Genomic DNA, 1,432 nt, shown 5'->3' on the forward strand with positions numbered 1-1,432 from the left:
GGGGTGAGGACACTTGTATGGTTTTCTAGGTAGGATTTTTGATCTGACGTCCGTACCTGGTAGGACCGATTCCCGTGGCGAATGGGCCTGCGAATGGGCCTCAAAATTCACGTAAAATAATCCTTTGGGGACATAATAGGGCTGTTCACTTAATGCAGGCCTGCGTGATATCAGATGCCTAGCTAACTCTGACCCTCTATAACTGTAGTGGTAGTGTGTTCGAAGGGGGAACGGTCTAGATAGGCATAATAATAGATTTCAGAATACGAGTGTGTTATTAGGTCAGCGAAAATCGTGTAATTTACGCTTTTTAGCCACATCATTTTCTTTTTATAGCTTTTCCCGTTGTATATATATTGCTTATTATTCCCTTAATCAAACAACTTTAAAATTATAACTGTCAACAGGGACCCAGAAATTATTCAGCGATAATAAACCTGCCGGGACCTCCAATTTCCGCTAAGGATTTATGATAACTCTGTAAACCACTTGGCTACGACCTATTGTTCTGCCCCCTTATCTTTATTCGGGTACGTAATTACACGTAGCTGGTGGTGGAAAAACTGGGAGAGTGTTTGAGATTGACATTTTGCTCCTAAATGACAGATGTGCCGAACGCTCAAACGGTGAATTCCACCATTCCACCAAACGAACTGAGAACCTGTTTAGTACCAGGACAGTAGTGTGTCATTGTGACTTCCACCACATGAACTGAGAACCTTTTTAGTATCAGGATAGTCAGTTGTATGTCGTGGTGAACTGTGAGTGTGGGCAATCAGCAAGTACCATATTTTAGCGACTGATTTCTCTCGACGATCTGAATTTCGTGTGTTGTTCACGCGAGATGGATATTTGTACATTAGTAACGTGTTGGTTTGGTGGTGGTAAAAACTACCACGATATTGTTTAGAGGATGTGTGGCTCTCTACCCCTTGACATTCCTGGACAATAATGTATTTGATGTTGATTCATTGAAGTTTGGATCATAATCGTCGTCATCATCCTCATCGCCATGGTGTTTTTCTTTTTCCTGGGATTGTATTAACTGTTCAAGCTCTGTGTATTGCCTTGGATGGATGTATCAATCATGCTGCGGCTAACGATGGCTTTTCTGTATTTCTTCCTTTTCTCTGCAGTGACACAGACTCCGCAAGCAAGGTAAGCCCATTTACGTTTTTTAAAAAGAGTTTTGTTGTTGTTTTTACTGTTGTTTGTTGTTATTGCTGTTGTTGTTGCTGTTGCTGTTGTTGTTGTTGTTGTTGATGTTGTTGTCGTCGTCGTCGTTGTTGTCACCGCCTTTTCTATTTTTTCTTGTTATTGTAGGTCTTGTTAAGTTGTATTATCGTTGTTGACTTTGTTTTTTGTCAAACTAAATACTCTCACTCAATAATAAACCATATAAAATCATCATCATCATCATCATCATCTTCAT

At 40.2% G+C, this 1,432-nt stretch overlaps 1 protein-coding gene across 1 annotated transcript in view; it reads left to right on the forward strand.

Annotated features, from left to right (window-relative positions):
- The window catches only part of LOC101849302 (muscle, skeletal receptor tyrosine-protein kinase), a gene marked incomplete at its 5' end in the record, with an annotated part of 131,685 nt that overhangs the window by 107,538 nt on the left and 22,715 nt on the right, over window positions 1-1,432 (forward strand). Inside the window, 1 exon segment of the mRNA XM_013084695.1 lies at window positions 1,137-1,158. Coding sequence (XP_012940149.1) covers window positions 1,137-1,158 — 22 coding nt within the window.

This window comes from Aplysia californica, unplaced genomic scaffold (assembly GCF_000002075.1).
Source record: "Aplysia californica isolate F4 #8 unplaced genomic scaffold, AplCal3.0 scaffold00310, whole genome shotgun sequence".
In the NCBI taxonomy this organism is placed as follows: Eukaryota; Metazoa; Mollusca; class Gastropoda; order Aplysiida; family Aplysiidae; genus Aplysia; species Aplysia californica.